We start from the raw sequence: 16889 nt of genomic DNA, 5'->3' as shown, positions 1-16889 counted from the left end.
ACAAATGTATGACCATGTATTAAGACAGAACTAAGGCCACATCACTATGATATGTTGCCAGTTTGATGTATCCTCTTTGTTTGTCAAGGTTAAGTCTATCACTATTATTTCCTTCCTTTGTTTCTCTAAGCATATAACAAGCCGAACACGTTAAGTCACCAACTTCTGGAACCGGACCGTGCCAAGGAGCTGAGCAGATCTACGCCAGCCCTGCATTCTGAGGTGAGGGCACAAACAGGACATAACCGAGGCTTGTATAGCCTCTATATTGTGGCAGTCATCGTTTTTTAATTTTTCATTTTTTTTAGTAATGTTTCTTTTTTGTGGGGGGTTTAGACTGAATCTGACACGGCCTCAGAAGTCAGCTTTAACTTTAAGAGACACAGGAAGACCCTTAGCAGCGGCAGTAACTCCTCTGATATGGCCTCGGTATCTTCTGTAAGTACCTTCTAAAAACCAACACAACCAGTGTCCGTGCAGATGAAATGTGTTCGAATTACCAGCACGATTCCATAATATTCTGTATTATCAGCCTTTCATTAGCTTAGGCGTTCACTTTCACTGTTCTCTTTCTTTTCTCATGTGTCTGATGTAATCTTTACAGGGTGATAATAATAATTTTCTTTATAAAGCACCAACATATTCCGCAGCACCTTACAATTCATGTATTTCCCATACAAATAAACTGAGTACGTCATTAACACATAATGGAAGGAAATAGCAAGGACCACATCTGTGTAAGGAACGTACTCTGCCAAGCCATTTTCAGTGTCGGGTATAGGGCTGTATGGTCCTGCTGACATGTAATGAGCATGTAAGAGTTATGAGAAAGTAAGGGTAGATATGATTGCTCACTCTTACTCCAGACTTTTCGTATGCTTCCTAACAAGGTAATCCCCATTTTCCTAAGATGATGCTTATTGATGGGATATGCTCTTTGTGATAATGCTGATAGGGTCTTGCTGTACAGATATTATCTCTTACAATAGTCCTAGAGCTCACAATCTAAATTCCAAATGAACCTATAAGTGTGTTTTTGGAGTACCCAGAGGAAACCGAATCAAATATGGTATGAACATACAGATGTTGCCCTTCGATCAGATTCAAACCCAGATCCCCAGTGCTGTAAGTCATCAGTGCCTGCGTGCTACTCTGAATAGGACTGCACTGCAGTACCTCTGGTGGCGGAGATCACTGGACACTCCAGCTTTTTCATTCTCTGGATTAGTGTGGGTACCAGAGGTTGCGAAAATAATTCTCTGCAGAACCCATCATGATTAACCTTCCCTTTTTACTTAAAGGGGTTTTCCGGTCTTCTTTCAGTGCTAGTAGTGGGAAGGAATGCAGACATTCTTGCCTTTGCTCCGGCATTGCCACTTTATCCATCTCCACCAGACCGGCAGAGATAATGTCCTGACCACTAGTATGGCAAATGTTGGTCGAGACTACATCTCTTCCATTCTGGCGGAGATGGCTGGAGTGGCTGTGCTGGAACGGAGGGCAGATTTTGAGAGTAAGTATGCCATCTTTTTTTTCTTCTTTTACAAGCATTCTTTTCCAATGCTTATTTTTAAAGTAGACCAGAGACCCCTTTAAGGCCACGGCCCCACTATCAGTATTTGGTCAATATTTTTTCTCATTAGTGGGAGCCAAAACCAGATGAGGAACAATCAGAGAAAAAGTATAATAGAAACAAGTCACCAATTCTGCATTTATCACCCACTCCTGGTTTTGGCTCCCACTCCTGAGAAAAAATACTGACCGAATACTGACCAAATACTAATAGTGGGGCCGTGGCCCTACCCTTACATCCAATACTCAATAGAATTGTCAAAAGCTTTAAATTCTATTATTGTTGGTATCATTGCTCATGGTTGTGAATTCCACATTTTCCATATGTCACAATGCTAGACCACACTATACCCAATATGGTCTCTGCGTAGGCTGGTGGAAGGTGGTGTGTGTTGGATCTAAAAAAGTTTTTGAAGATGTTGGTGAACTTTTTTTTTACCTTTTGTGATTCATGCCCATAGTGAACGCAGAATGTGTCTACCATTGCCGATGCCGTCTAAACCATGTTTTCTTATTTTACCAGAATCTATGTACGTTCCATAAATATACCAATTCTTTATGTTGAACATTAACAGCTTTTTCCATCAAAGATTACACTAAAATATCTTCTTCCCCAGCTAAACAAGCTCAACAAGTCTTACATGTTCTACTTTGTTTTGTGTCATCATGAAAAACTGAAACTTCACATTCTGTTCTGTGCACAAGGTCATTAAAAAAAGGATTATCAGCTGGGCCCACAACAGTGCTGTCTGATGAACGTGAATGATGAACTACAGTGGGGAGAAAAAGTATTTAGTTAGCCACCAATTGTGCAAGTTCTCCCACTTAATAATATGAGAGAGGCCTGTAATTGCCATCATAGGTAGACCGCAACTATGAGAGACAAAATGAGAAAACAAATCCTGAAAATCACATTGTCTGATTTGGAAAGAATTTTTTTAAAATTTTGGTGGAAAATGAGTATTTGGTCACCTACAAACAAGCAAGATTTCTGGCTTTCTTTAAGAAGCTCCTCTATCCTCCACTCATTACCTGTAGTACTGGCACCTGTTTGAACTTGTTATCAGTATAAAAGACTCCTGTCTGCAACCTCAAACAGTCACTATCCAAACTGCACTATGGTGAAGACCAAAGAGCTGTCGAAGGACGCCAGAAACAAAAATGTAGCCCTGCACCAGGCTGGGAAGACTGAATCTGCAATAGGCAAGCAGCCTGGTGTGAAGAAATCAACTGTGGGAGCAATAATTAGAAAATGGAAGACATACAAGACCACTGATAATCTCCCTCGATCTGGGACTCCACACACGATCTCACCCCGTGGGGTCAAAATGATCTCAAGAACGGTGAGCATAAATCCCAGAACCACACAGGGGGACATAGTGAATGACCTGCGGAGAGGTGGGACCAACGTTACACAGGCTACCATCAGTAACACACTACGCCGCCAGGGACTTAGATCCTGCAGTGCCAGACGTGTCCCCCTGCTTAAGCCATTACATGTCCGGGGCCCGTCTGAAGTTTGCTAGAGAACATTTGGATGATCCAGAAGAGTATTGGGAGAATGTCATATGGTCAGATGAAATTAAACTATAACTGTTTGGTAGAAACACAACTCGTCGTGTTTGGAGGAGAAAGAATGCTGAGTTGCATCCAAAGAACACCATACCTACTGTGAAGCATGGGGGTGGCAACATCATGCTGTGGGGCTGTTTCTTTGCCAAGGGACCAGGACGACTGATCCGTGTACATGAAAGAATGAATGGGGTCATGTATCGTGAGATTTTGAGTGCAAACCTCCTTCCATCAGCAAGGGCATTGAAGATGAAACATGGCTGGGTCTTTCAGCATGAAAATGATCCCAAGCACACCACCAGGGCAACGAAGGAGTGGCTTCGTAAGAAGCATTTCAAGGTCCTGGAGTGGCCTCGCCAGTCTCCAGATCTAAACCCTATAAAAACCTTTGGAGGGAGTTGAAAGTCCGTGTTGCCCAGCGACAGCCCCAAAACATCACTGCTCTAGAGGAGATCTGCATGGAGGAATAGACCAACATACCAGCAACAGTGTGTGCCAACCTTGTGAAGACTTACAGAAAACGTTTGACCTCTGTGATTGCCAACAAAGGATATATAACAAAGTATTGAGATGAACTTTTGTAATTGACCAAATACTTATTTTCCACCAAAATTTGAAAAAAATTTCTTTCCAAATCAGACAATGTGATTTCAGGATTTGTTTTCTCATTTTGTCTCTCATAGTTGAGGTCTACTTGTGATGTTAATTACAGGCCTCTCTCATCTTTTTAAGTGGGAGAACTTGCACAATTGGTGGCTGACTAATTTTATGTACATACAGTGGGGAAAAAATATTTAGTTACGTGACAAAGTAAGCATGGTTGGGAAACACACAGATCCATTAATGGGGTTGCCTTAATACAACAGCCCATTCTTTGTTTTTGCTTCTGATCCTGATAGCTTTACATCCTAAATTCTCATCAAACAAAGCTGTTATTACCAGGAAAAGTGGCGGCTCTAAGCTTAGTGAAATAAAATTCTTAAAGCATGTTCTTCAACAATGTAAAAACATCTGCGACAGACAAGTAAATTGTATTTGGAGAGTAACAGTCGTTTTATTTTTTCTCATAAATCAATAGTACGCTTGAAAATGATCATCTTGGCAATATATTTTATTAGAGAAAACCACTTCTTTCACCTACTGGACTGACCATTCATTCTCTAAATTCTCAAGTAAAATCTGTCTTGAGTCAATACAGATTTTTCCTTCATTGAGATAAGATCTAGCAGTTGGTGCTTATAAAGTTCTATGGAAAATGGTAACAGTCCTTTCAGGAGAACTTGCAGCAGAATGTCTGAGTTTGCCTTCAGCTCCTCACTCCCCTCCAAAGAATTTTAAAAGCACCAACTGTCCTCTCCTACTTCAGTAAAGGGAAAGTCTGTCTGTTGGTTTCGATAATGGACTTTGACTGTTGAACAGGAGCCCAGAAAACCGCTTCTTACCTGCCGACGTCCACGGCTCTTCATTTGATTAGCCGGCCAGGTGCAAAGTCATGTGTGCGTCACTCCGCAATGATGACATTGCGCATGGCGAATTAATCAAAAGAGACATTAGGTAAGAGGGTGTGAACTGTGACATGCAACTCTACCTTTAAGGCCACGTTCACAAGTTCAGTATTTGGTCAGTATTTTACATCAGTATTTATAAGCCAAAACCAGGAGTGGGTGATAAATACAGAAGTTGTGATGTGTATCTATTATACTTTTCCTCTGATTGTTGCACTCCTGATTATGGCTTAAAAATACTGATGGAAAATACTGACCAAATACTGAATGTGTGCATGTGGCCAAACATATATATCCTTGACTATGTAACAACTTATCTCAGTTCCCTGAATCCCCATAGGTGTAAGATAAAAGGTGGATGATATATAGGGATAAGCTGAATTCACACTTGCATCTTTGTTTTCTCTGGAGTCAGTATGTCCAGTGCTAACCACTTATGGGTAAATAGTATTTGAACCTATTTTCTTCTGACAGGTCAGTAACAGCGTCCTGAGCGTGTACAGCGGAGATTTTGGGAGTGTAGATGCGCAGGGAACAGTTCAGTTTTCTTTAGATTATGATGAGAAGAACCGTGAATTCCAGATCTGCGTGGCTCAGTGTAAGGACCTGGCCGTGGTGGATGAGAAGAAAGGACGATCAGATCCGTCAGTATTAAAATCTTCCACATACGTACATTAAATTGTGTTGTCTTTCTGTATATTTTATCAACACCAAATATACTTGATTTCTGACTTAAGCTTCAATGCAGTGATACGTTTAGTGGTGATGCTATTCTGGATATAAAGAATGTATATCTTTTTGTCCTTTAATGGATTTTCTGGGCTTTTATCGCTTTCTCAACTTACACATACTTTATCGACTGGATTTAGTATTTAATGAAAAACCAATAGCCTTGCAGCAGAATAATGATCAGCAGATGCTTACAATTTAGAATTGCATGCTATACTAGTCGCTGGACTACGTCATGTACACATTAGCTAGAGCAGCGCTATTGTTTAGCTTTTCTTCTGTGCTCGTCACTAGTGACACAGTGGAAAGTGTCTATTATGAGACATTGGATATTTCAAGCACATGAGAAACCTGTTTGACAAATGTTGTGTCACATCCAAGCACAAACAGTCTGCTTTTAAGATGTACCTGTGCTAGGTAAGTTTTTTTTATACCGGTGCCAAAAATAAGAATAATTGTTGACGGTGCCCACAGAAAAAAAACAAAAACCCAGAGACGTTATGTATGTAATTATAATTGCTGGGAACAGCTTATTGCAGTGTTTGCTGTGGGTAACACTTTCTCTAGTTTTACAGAAGTGCAGTAATGGCATGACGCAATCCACTTATGACTTTAAAGAGAATACAGTGGCTTGCGAATGTATTCACCTCTTTGGCATTTTTTGTGTTTTGCTACCTCACAACCTGGAATTTCACTGTTTTTTTTGGAGGGTTTACTTCAGTTCTTATAAAGAACATGCCTACAACTGCGAACATTTGCTTTTCTCTTTATTGTGAAATAAACAACAAATGGGACAACATAACTGAAAACTTCAGTGTGCATAACTATTCACCCCCCTAAAGTCAGTGCTTTGTAGAGCCTCCTTTTGCGGCAATTACAGCTGCAAGTCACTTTGGATAAGTCTCTATGAGCTGTCAACATCTTGCCACTGGGATTTTTGCCCATTCCTCAAGGCAAAACTGCTGCAGCTCCTTCAAGTTAGATGGTTTCCTCTGGTGAACAGTATTTTCAAGTCTGACCACAGATTTGCAATTAGATTAAGGTTAATTTCTACCGCGATTGCGCTGCAAATTCGCGGCCATTGAGGAACATTGAAACTCAGCAAACCCTCAGGTATATGTGGATTTGCTGCGTTTCAATTAAATTCAATGGTCGCGAATTTGCAGCGTAATCGCGGTGCGTGTGGTACCCAGGATGAAGAGGAGACTACAACTCCTCTTCATCCCAGCTACCACGTGGTTAAAAAAAGAAATAAAAAAGTTAAAAGTAAACAAAACCTGTATATTCACCTCTCCGGTGGCCCCCGGTTTGCTCCCAGCCACGTCCTCTCTGCTTGGTGTACTGTCAGGACCTGCGGTGACGTCATTTAATCACCTGATGGTCACGCGGCCGCTGACGTCGGCGGTCAGCTGATGGTCGCATGACCATCAGCTGACTAAATGACGTCACCGCAGGTCCTGACAGTACACCGCAGGACGCCGAGGAGAGTGGACGCCGCCGGGAGCAGACTGGAGGAGACCGGAGAGGTGAGTATACAGTTTTTTTTTTTTTTTTTTTTTTTTTTTAACGTTTTAATTCTCTTTTTTTTTACTATAGATGCTGCATTTAAAGCATCAGTTGTTCACACAATATAAATCCATGCCAGTTGCATAGATTTATATAGTGTGACCAACTTGTCAAGCACTTTTCCAAGTGATGCTCAAAATCGCTTGGAAAACTTCTTGAAAAAAACGCATGCGAAAACGCTGAAAAAACACTTCTCTCTGGCAGAAAAAACGCATGTAAATCTGCATGCGTTTTTTTCTGCCAGAGAGAGGCCAAAACGCTCTGCATCAAATCTGCTACGTGGGCACATAGCCTGAGACTGCATGTAAGACCTTCTGTGGTAACGGCTCCACTGTGTCCACTCTTTCCATCTACATAAGGGTCAGTTGGCTGAGAGAACTATGGCCCAAGGCCCCTGAGATGAGGTCACTGAATGGAATTGATATCTGAGGTTGAACTGATGAGCAAACAAATCACTAACAACACAAAGCAAGCAAATTTCTAACAAAACATAAAAATAAGTTCGATGAAAATGGGTGCTCAGTCCTGGAAAAGTATTTAGCAAGTGGCCAGGTCTCCACACAGCCTATGTGGCCTTTAAGAAAAGGTAAAGTGTATATACGGACAGACCAGGTGACACTTAGATTGCACACAGGTGGACTTCCTTTCACTAAACATGTGACTTATGAAGGTAATTGTTTACACCAGAAATTTTTAGGGGCTTCATCGCAAAAAGGGCGGATACCTATGCACATTCCAATTTTTAGTTATCTGATCCCATAAATGTAATTTATTCCTATATTTTTCTCACTTCACCAACTTAAACTATTTAGTGCTGATGCATCACATGCAAATAAATGTATCTAATTTATACAATGTGATTTTCTTTATTTTTTTTTGGATATTCTATCTCTCAATGTTAAAATTAACCTACCCTTAATATTATAGACTGTTCATGTCTTTGTCAGTGGGCAAACTTACAAAAACAGCAAGGGATCAAATAATTATTTCCCCCACTGTATATATGTAATATAAATTGTGTGCTAATTATATCTCCGCTCACCTGGGACTTTCCAAGTATGAGATTATAGCAGCAGAGACAATGAGGTCGTTATGTCGGTGATGCCTGTAGGTGTGGAGCTGTTTGCTGTTATCACTTCTGCCTTCTTTTGTACGGGGTTTATAGGAAGGAAGGAGAAGCATCAGTAAACCATTGTCATATAAAGTGTCTGGTCAAAGTAGAAAATTACCAAAGTGAAACACTATTGAAATGCAGATATTCTTTGTAGATGTGTGTCTGTGTGAAAACTACATGAATATTTTATTTTATATTCCCCTATGCCGAAAAAAAAATCAGCTTTTTATAATCTCAGTGAAGCAGTCTTAGGTGTTTTATTTTTTCAATTGGAACCAGTATATAACAAGTATGAAGATGTTAAAGAATATCCTATGCTTGGATGGATCCCAGTGCATGACCAATTTCTACATGGAAATGCAAATGTGCAAAATGTGTGATATCAAGCTGCGTTATTTCACACACAGATGACAGCAGCAGGCAGTAAAGCTGCTGTAGATCATTACTTGTAGTAGTCTTGTGCTCCATTTCATTATCTTATATCAGATATATCTTCTCCTATAAGTTAAAAAAAAACAACAACACAATTCTCAGTATCATGGTACTAACCAGAATGTAATACCAATGTACTAGGTATGTCAAGACTTATTTACTACCAGATAAAGCAAGGATGGGAAAAAGGAAAACGTCCGTCAAGAGAAAGACGACCAATCCAATTTACAATGAAGTTTTAAGGGTACGTCCTTCCATTTGCTTTACATTGCAGCATTCGGGAAATGTAGAAATCTGTTATTTTTTCCCTGACATGCGTCCCATGTTCCTCTAGGCCCACTGGTTGTGTTATGATATACCCTGGTGCTCTGTAATATTTTAGTTGATAGTGTAGAGCGATCTCCAGGAAAAATACATTGTTAGAGTCGGTGTGAATCGATTCACAGGCAAGGTCCATTAGCCTAATCGGTGATCGCTGGACAGGTGCTTTGAGAACTGCCTCCTGCCTGCCAGCATCCATTGCTCTTGGTTTGATTGATCGTCTTGGCACAATGTCACATAAGCAAGGATCACATCATCCCAGGCAAGGTGATAAGAAGTGGAGCTGCAGATGCTGGCGGCCAGGAGGCAGTTCTCAAGGATCCCGTCCAAGGGCTACAGATTACCTACATGGCTGATGGACCGGATCTTGCAAATCCATTCACACCAACTCTAATTGTTCGTTTTTCAATTTGTTTTATATCAATTAGAAATTCATTATATAATGTTTTATCCATGTTATTATTTCTTTTAACATGTAACAACATCATCGATGGCATTCTTTTATCTCTCACTCTTGCTAGGTTTTCCTCTCAAGGTGCAAAGATTTAAGTGCATTTGTCACCAGATTTCACAGTACAGACTATATATATTATTGATCTTATTCCTGATGAGGTCGGTGCACTTACTTTGAAAATTCATGTCAGAATGGCAGTACAACCCTTTTTAAACTCAATATCCGACCCTCCTGAATGGTTTGACAACTCCTCAGTGTCCCTCCTCCCTGCTGCTGCCGAGATCTCACACAGCTCAGTACAAGCTGCAGCTGTCATTCAGACTGGGTGGGCGCAGACTGAATACATTTGGGCTCACTAACTCTACAAATGGGCTCAGAAAATGATTATTTTATTATCAGGATTATACAGCCATTTTAACATGGATTTTTTAAAGTAAGAAAACCAAATACATCAGTTCTTAGAGAGCCACAGCATAGTATATTCTGTTTGTAATGAGAATTCTGGTGATAGATCTGCTTTAAGTTTGCGGTCTTATATCTTTATCTAAATCCCCTGGCTTATATGCAACACCTACCCCACACCACCATCCCCTCCGGACATTTTCCCTGCCAACTCCCCCAACTACACCCCTGATTTACTAATTAGCGTAAACTACATTTAATTTTCTATAACCTTTGATGGATAATACATTCAATGCTTTGTTTTTTTTTTCCATTATAGTACAAAATTGAAAAAATGGTGTTGCTGATTCAGAAACTTAATCTCTCTGTGTGGCACAACGACCCACTTGGCAGGAACAGTTTTCTGGGAGAACTAGAGATTGATCTTACCAGTTGGGATTGGAGTAATACAAAGCCTAACTGGTATACCCTAAAGCCACGGGTATGTAAGCATCCTACCACACATCAGGGGATACATAGTTATAGTGTATGGTAAATTAGTGCACAACTCTCGTAAAAAGTGTAAAAGTACATGTATTTTCATCAAGGCATTGCCAATGAGACCAAAAGTATCGTGCCCAAGGCTTCTCTTCCCCGATATACACTGTTGGGATGAGTCAGGATAGTTGGTCGGCCCTTAATACCATTTTCTTTGATCTGCATTTGGGTCTCACTATAGAAATCACCAGACCCCAATGGTCCTAGTCCCACATTTCTCTCACATTCTACATTTTCCGTGAATGTTTCATTATCTAGTCAAAATGCTCGTTGTGACGGGCACCGTTCAGCCTGTATGGTGAAGAAGGAGCAATCGACTAACTACACAGTCAGAATCCAGTTTTTTGCTACTTTATACCCTTCCATGTAGCAGACCCGATGTTAGAGCTGCATCTCCTAGTGGAGGCCGACCAAAATAATCAGCCCCAGATATATTGTAAGACAACCATATAACTATCTGCCAATGACGAAAGAAACGCAAGTCCATCGCGATACCGCTGAGAAGTCGCAATATTGTAAGGCAAGAATATTACAAAAGAGTAACAAACCATATTCACCACATGTTGAAATATTTATAAGATGCTGCCATTTTCATTAGCATCACACATAAGTGTGTTGTACAAATGATCCTCAATGTGGGATAGGTGGACATTAGTGTTGATCGACCTTGTATTGTTAACCCCTTTGGCAAGCACGCTCGGGTGCTCGCCGAGTATTTACGGCATGCTCGGCATCTATGTTAGTGTTGCTGCAGCTGCATGTGTCGCGGCTGTTAAACAGCTATGACACATGCAGGGATTGCTTATCAAACAGGCAATCCCTGCATGTGTAACAGCTGTTTAACAGCCGCGACACATGCAGCCGCGGCAACACTAACAGATGCCGAGCACGCTGCAAATACTCGGTGAGCACCCGAGCGTGCTTGCCGAAAGGGTTAACAATACAAGCTCAATCAACAATAGTGGACTTATAACATTGAATGGTGGTGTTTTGTTCTTTTTACTTCCTTCAGAGTCTATCTGCAATGAATGGTGTGGATCATCTTGGAGTTATGAATTTGTCCATTAGGTATATCCCTCCAGGAAGTCTAGGTAAGATACTATAGAAGTAGTATTTATTTACTTATATTAGGGGTATTGGCTATCGGCCCAATTAGATGGACTGATCTCCACCCATTGACCAGCGACTATGTACAAGTTGCTTGGCTCTCGATTCCTGTCCCGTGCGCACAGGCTGATGACAACTGATAGGAACAGAACGATCGTTGATCGGGTCATTCCAGCCTCATGCAGGTAGTGTAGCTGGCAGCACATGACCTGTTTACACCAGGTGATCTGCTGCCGGTGGGAATGATTATGATTTTTATGCCTGCAGAAATATACAGTCCCCCTGTTTGTTCCCTGGACTATTGCCTGCAGGTTTCTCTAAATGGACCATAAGTTTAGATAAATGAATATCTTCATCCAGTACAAAACACTCGCACTTTCTGTACTAAATATGTGAATATCCAAAATAAACCACAGTCTGGCATTCACATACATCACCTAGTCTAAGCTCCATTTGAGGCCTTTCTTAAGTTTATTAAAGCGCCCCTCAGCAGTAATGGAAAAACCTATATATATGCCCAAGAGGGCTGTTCGTCTTCTTGGTCTGCACAGTATTATACTAGTTAAAGGAGCTATCCATGTTTCTGCTATTTATGACCTTCTCATGGTGGACACTGAGAGCAGCAGCTGAATTTCCAAACAGAGGAGACAGTAGGGGGGTAAAAGGGAAAACCACTTTTAAAACTACATTTGTTGCATGTGCGGTGTGCGCCAAACATATCATGTGGCCACTTTGTATTGAAAAATGCAGTTAACTATGTTTTTAATGCCGTCAAAATGTGTACGCTGACACATGGTGCCTGTCTATTTAAAGGGAACCAGTCATGTAAAAAACACTTAACATGCAGATATAGGGTTAATTTGAAGGTTAATAGTGTTCTGAAGCTCCTGGTGCCCGCACTGAGAGTCCCGCTGCTGAAAAGAAATTAACCTTATTCCTTTCGGCAGGCTCTGTCTTTCAGTCATAGGGGCGGGGCCAGAAGTCACGGCTCTGTACATAGTGAGCAGCGGCTTTAATCCCACCCCGGCGCTGACTGACAGCCGGCTCAGCAGTGCATCAGTACAGAGCAGCTGTCAGTCAGCGCCGGGGGTGTGGTTACAGCCGCCACTCACTATGCAGAAGAGCTGTGACTGAATCTGTGCCGGTGCTGCCCCCGGGACTGAAAGCCGGAGGCTACCGAGAGGAATAAAGTTAATTTCCTCCCAGCAGTGGGGCTCTCAGTGTGGGCACTGGGAAACTTCAGAACGCTATTAACCTGCAGATTAACCCCATAGCTGCAGGTTGATAGCATTTTTCTTACATGACCGGTTCCCTTTAAAATCACAGTTTTCAGGTACATTGAAAACATAAGGTTACATCACAGCACAAGTGTTGCATAGTAGAACCTGTCACCTTGAAAATGCTACGGGTGGCGTATTATAGACCAGGAGAAGCTGAGCAGATTGATTAAACATTGAGAAGATACTAATTGTTAGATGAAAAAAAAATGTATTCTTTAGGTCCAAAGCATCCTGCCTCAGGAGAAGTCCATATCTGGGTGAAAGACACTAAAGATTTACCACAACTTAGACCATCTGGGGTTGACTCATTTGTGAAGTGGTGAGTATTTGCAAGTTAAGATATTTTATTGCCCTAGTGGCAAATTGTAATGAAGATAGGCAAAATAACATTGTAATGAAGCGGTAGCTAGCTATCTGTGGGGGTCTCCGCTCCCTGACTCCCAAAGATCAAAACTTTGACATATCATAGAACTATTTTCCATATGTAAAATTAACAAAAACGCAGCAAAAGGACATGAAAGTTTCTAAAGACATAGCAGAAAAAGCTAGTCAGTCTGTCATTTAAGTATATGTGATGTACATTGATTGGTTGATGAAAAAGGTATACAGTTTTTAACAAGATATAAAGTTCTTTATGCAGGTAGTGATTAAACAGTTAAAAATAAATGTTTTCATTCCCTTGTAGCTACGTGTTACCTGATACGAGCAAGAAGAGTTACCAAAAGACACGCGTCATTAAAAAAGATTCAAACCCAGTGTTCAACCACACCATTGTCTATGACGGCTTCCACACTGAAGACTTGAAAGATGCATGTGTCGAGCTGACCGTCTGGGATCATGAAAAACTCAGCAATCATTTCCTTGGAGGAATAAGACTTGGACTTGGTTCAGGTAAAACAAATGATAAACTGGACTGGAACGATAGCTTGGCAACGTAGACTTCTGCCTAGGGTGCAATGCACGTAGGTGTGCCTAGGGTGCAATGCACGTAGGTGAAAAGGGGGCGCTATTGTTGTCTTGCTTTGTTATTCATGTGTAATGGCTGCTACTTGACGGCTACAACGCACTATGGTGATAGCATAGCACATCTACATTACTTGCATAGCACATCTACACTACTTGCATAGCACATCCACATTACTTGCATAGCACATCTACGCTACTTGCATAGCACATCTACGCTACTTGCATAGCACATCTACGCTACTTGCATAGCACATCTACATTACTTGCATAGCACATCTACACTACTTGCATAGCACATCCACACTACTTGCATAGCACATCCACGCTACTTGCATAGCACATCTACGCTACTTGCATAGCACATCTACGCTACTTGCATAGCACATCTACGCTACTTGCATAGCACATCTACACTACTTGCATAGCACATCTACACTACTTGCATAGCACATCTACACTACTTGCATAGCACATCTACACTACTTGCATAGCACATCTACACTACTTGCATAGCACATCTACACTACTTGCATAGCACATCTACACTACTTGCATAGCACATCTACGCTACTTGCATAGCACATCTACACTACTTGCATAGCACATCTACACTACTTGCATAGCACATCTACACTACTTGCATAGCACATCTACATTACTTGCATAGCACATCTACACTACTTGCATAGCACATCTACGCTACTTGCATAGCACATCTACATTACTTGCATAGCACATCTACGCTACTTGCATAGCATGCCATTTATTCAAATTAAAGGACACATGCCACGTGGGGTGAATAGCATAGAGAGCCACGATGTTGTACACTGTGAACATAGGGCAGATCCCTGCTGCATCTGTAGGTCTGCACCTGCAGATCTTACATCTTTCCGTTACTTTTTTTTTTATGTAGTTTGTGTATCGATAATAATTTGATATTATTTAACCAGTCTTTGTTATATTCTATATTAAGGTTACAGTTATGGGATTGCTGTGGACTGGATGGACTCTACACAGGAAGAGGTGGCCTTATGGCAGGAAATGATGATGACTCCAAACGAATGGATTGAAGGATCCCTCCCCTTAAGATCTTTGGCTGGGAGAAGGAAGTTCAAATAAAGTTGCTGTTTGCAGAGAAGTCATGGTACAGATACAGAAGCATATATATATATTTTGGGGGTGATTTTTTTTTTTTATTATCAGATCTGCATTACTTGAGTATAATGGATACAAAACATTTTTGGGATTTTTATTTTCCAGTAAAAAAGTTTGTTTTCTCACTTGCTGAATTTTTTTCTGTGAATGTAGTTTTGAAAATAATGACCTGCACTCGGGTTACTTCTTAATGCCAAAGCACTTTATTTTGGATATACTTTATAATGACTACCAGAAAACTCCCTCAAAGAAAATTTTTGGCAGAACTTTTACTTTTTTTTTTATACTAAAACGTTCTGAAGACAAGAGGATACAGCAATTTTTTGTTATTTGGTCATAACAAAATCAAGAATAAAGAACCTTTTTACATTACAGATGTGAAGGTCTTGGTTGAGGTCTTGAAAAAATCATCTGATGGACTCCATTTTATTCAATGAAGTCATGGTACTTTGGCTGATGACTGAGGAATAAAAGGCAAAAAGACATAAAAGAGAAATACAAATATACATGGAGCAAGCAAATAGTTTGAATGATTTCCTAATCACTGCCACTAATGTCTGCGGAGATATAAGTGTACAATATTTTATGTTGTGGGGTGGAAAAAAATTACTTTGTTCTGTTTTCTGGAAATCAATTTTACAGTTCTAGAGTGCTTCAGTGTTGCACTTTACATTGTGAAATAGGGTAAAAATAAAGGAATTCTAATTGTGTTTTTTACATTATGCAGCTTTTATTTTTGTATAATTTAAGAATATTTTTTAAGTGCTCAAATTCAAGAACATGCCCCACAGATGCCCTATAAAACACCTAATATCTTAGAATGTGCTTGTAAAGAATTCTGTGTTTTTGAGCAATCCAAAAGCAAAAATTGCATTTACAAGACATGTGCCTGCTCTGCACATAAAACTCATGAGATCCATAACTACTGTATGTAGACCTGACGCTGCGCAGTAGAGAGAAGCAGCTGCTCTCCAATGTTATGTTAATTTATCGGTGCTTTAAAGAAGTTATTCCATGGAGAACACTCAAGAGACAATATTGCCACAAAGAGGGAAATTGGGGGCATTATTACGTGATAAGAGGACACACAATGTCATGCGTCTGGTTTCGAACCTGTGCTTTGTGGTCGGCTTCTCTGTCCGCCGAGCCACAGCAGATGCACCTTTTCTCCGGGTGCTTAGTTTCTGTTATCCTTGCTTCAGCCTTTTAAGGGTAACAGGTGTTTTCAATTACTCATTTGTCTGCCCTATCACCTTTAAGGTGCGGCTTTATGTACTTTATCCCTGCTGGTATTTCCTGCTGGTGATAGTCTCATTTGGATGTCCATCCATACTGCTGTAGTTTAAGCCAGTCAGTGAAAGACCAGCTAAGGTTTACCTCTCTGTTGTTTATTTTCTTTACCATGCACCTATCTTCTATTTCTGTTTAGGAAGTAGGTGGCATATTCTCTAACAGTACGTATTTAATCCTTTATTTTGTATTTCGTAGTTTGTTTTACTCACTCTGGGATCTCTTTCTATTTCAGTACACTTTCCCTTCTGTAGGTAATTTGCCCTCTGCTCTGCCCTCCGATCTTTAGAAGGAACGTGAAGTGCTCGACGGCCTTTCAGGCAGCATAGGCCCAAGCAGCCATCATCTAGTACAGAGGTCCCCAACCGCCGGTCCGCGGACCAGGACCGGGCCGTTGGGGTTTTTCAGCCGGTCCGCGGCGCCGCTGACAGCTAGCTCCGCGGCCCTGCGCCTGGTCAGAGCTCGCTCTGTGTGGATTTATAATGTTTTCTGCCATAGCCGTGACAGCTCGCAGCTCCCGGCAGAGACCATTATGCAGGACGGGGTGGGGCGTCGGGCGGGTCTTAGTGACGCAGCCCTCCACAGCACAGCATGGTACCTGTTGTACGTCACGGGGCGGGTCTTAGTGACGCGGCCCTCCTGCACAGCATGGTGTGTTCCTGACGGGGTGGGGCGGCAGGCTCTCCTCACTGACACGCCCCCGGCAGAACATGTTATGTGGGGCGTGCTGGGGCAGCAGACTGGCTTCAGTGACGCGGCTCCCGGTACCGGTGTTCAGTGTGTAGCGCTGCTAAGCAGCAGCGCTGTATACACTGACGCTCAATGTACAATGCTGCTACTTAGCAGCGCTGTACACCGAGGTCCCGCCAGCATCCTCCCCATACAGC

The 16889-nt window shown here is 41.4% G+C and overlaps 1 protein-coding gene across 3 annotated transcripts in view; it reads left to right on the top strand.

Moving 5' to 3' along the window:
* LOC141154734 (synaptotagmin-like protein 2) overlaps positions 1 to 14996 on the top strand; it is a 94138-nt gene extending 79142 nt beyond the window's left edge. For all 3 annotated transcript variants that reach the window (XM_073641107.1, XM_073641109.1, XM_073641108.1), the window contains exons 9-17: positions 131 to 222; positions 337 to 438; positions 5124 to 5293; positions 8632 to 8734; positions 9987 to 10148; positions 11217 to 11295; positions 12811 to 12910; positions 13277 to 13482; positions 14531 to 14996. In XM_073641107.1, the coding sequence (XP_073497208.1) occupies positions 131 to 222; positions 337 to 438; positions 5124 to 5293; positions 8632 to 8734; positions 9987 to 10148; positions 11217 to 11295; positions 12811 to 12910; positions 13277 to 13482; positions 14531 to 14676 (1160 nt within the window). In that variant the 3' untranslated portion in view covers positions 14677 to 14996. The remainder of the gene's footprint in view (positions 1 to 130; positions 223 to 336; positions 439 to 5123; positions 5294 to 8631; positions 8735 to 9986; positions 10149 to 11216; positions 11296 to 12810; positions 12911 to 13276; positions 13483 to 14530) is intronic.
* The last annotated feature ends 1893 nt before the right edge of the window (positions 14997 to 16889 follow it).

Source organism: Phyllobates terribilis, unplaced genomic scaffold, assembly GCF_046119375.1.
Source record: "Phyllobates terribilis strain yellow unplaced genomic scaffold, ASM4611937v1 Scaffold_7__3_contigs__length_470593459, whole genome shotgun sequence".
In the NCBI taxonomy this organism is placed as follows: Eukaryota; Metazoa; Chordata; class Amphibia; order Anura; family Dendrobatidae; genus Phyllobates; species Phyllobates terribilis.
Note: the sequence above shows the minus strand (reverse complement) of the source record. Positions and strands in the feature narration are given on the sequence as shown.